The sequence below is a fragment of the Tupaia chinensis genome, unplaced genomic scaffold, assembly GCF_000334495.1.
Source record: "Tupaia chinensis unplaced genomic scaffold, TupChi_1.0 Scaffold144831_1, whole genome shotgun sequence".
Taxonomy (NCBI): Eukaryota; Metazoa; Chordata; class Mammalia; order Scandentia; family Tupaiidae; genus Tupaia; species Tupaia belangeri.
This window is the reverse complement of record NW_006204691.1, coordinates 86,803-87,848: the sequence shown is the minus strand read 5'-3', so window position 1 is coordinate 87,848 and position 1,046 is coordinate 86,803. Positions and strand designations below refer to the sequence as shown.

At 39.6% G+C, this 1,046-nt stretch overlaps 1 protein-coding gene across 1 annotated transcript; it reads left to right on the top strand.

Annotated features, from left to right (window-relative positions):
- Positions 1-756: 756 nt before the first annotated feature.
- On the top strand, positions 757-1,040 carry LOC102500176 (cytochrome c oxidase subunit 6C-like). Its single transcript, XM_014583816.1, has one exon. The coding sequence runs from the start codon at positions 757-759 to the stop codon at positions 982-984; it is 228 nt and encodes a 75-aa protein (XP_014439302.1). The 3' UTR covers positions 985-1,040.
- Positions 1,041-1,046: the final 6 nt, after the last annotated feature.

Genomic DNA, 1,046 nt, shown 5'->3' with positions numbered 1-1,046 from the left:
CTTGGGAAAAACATGTTTTGCACTGTTTTTCTGCTCCAGACTTTATGATTTCATAATGGCCTGGCAAGGCTTTGGGGACCATCCTATTCTGAGACAACAAGTTTTGTAATTTTATGACTAAGAGAGGCCAAAGTATCTGTATCACACAACTGCTCTTATAATTTGAAATTTTTAAAATGGTGTTAAAATACACAAAAGTTGGAGTAGCAGGTGGCATAGTAGTTAAGGAACTGGACTCCCATATGACTGACCATGGTTTGAACCCTGGATCCTGGGGTTTAAAACTCATGGTGAGCACTCGTCTATGCATACCAAAATTCTTAGAATGAAGGAAAATGGAGAAGAAATTGTGGTGTAACCATCCTCCTTAGAGGGTGATTTTTCACTTTCTCTCTCTTCGTCAATCACATGTGCCCTACAGCAAAAGTATCTCTAAATAAAAACCAAATAAATAAATCTCCTCTGACTGACTTCCTTCTGAACAGGCTACAGCTCCCTATGGGCAAACACCAGACACCAGGTAGCAATGCAAGTACATTTCCTGCCATGGAGGTAAAAGGATATCACTCTCAGGTCTGCAACACCATCATGGCACAAATGAGCCTTATAACTTACAAAGAAGTACGATACTTTCCAGAGAACATTAGATTATTTTTAAATTTGAATGTTCCATAAACTTAATCCACATACCTCTAAGAATGATATCCTTTCTTCTTCAGCCAGGAAGGACGTTGCTGTTGAGGCACAGTAACTGCCATGGCTTCCAGTGCTTTGGCAAAACCTCAGATGCGTGGCTTTCTAGCCAAGCATCTGCGATTTCTTATTGTTGGAGCATTCATTGTATCCCTGAGTGTTGCAACTTTCTATAAGTTTGCTGTGGCTGAACCAAGAAAGAAAGCATATGCAGATTTCTACAGAAATTATGATTCCATGAAAGATTTTGAAGAGATGAGGAAGGCTGGTATCTTTCAGAGTACAAAGTGATTTTGGAATGTAAAGAATGTCACTGGATTGGTGCCATGTTCCTGAAATATGAATACATGGGC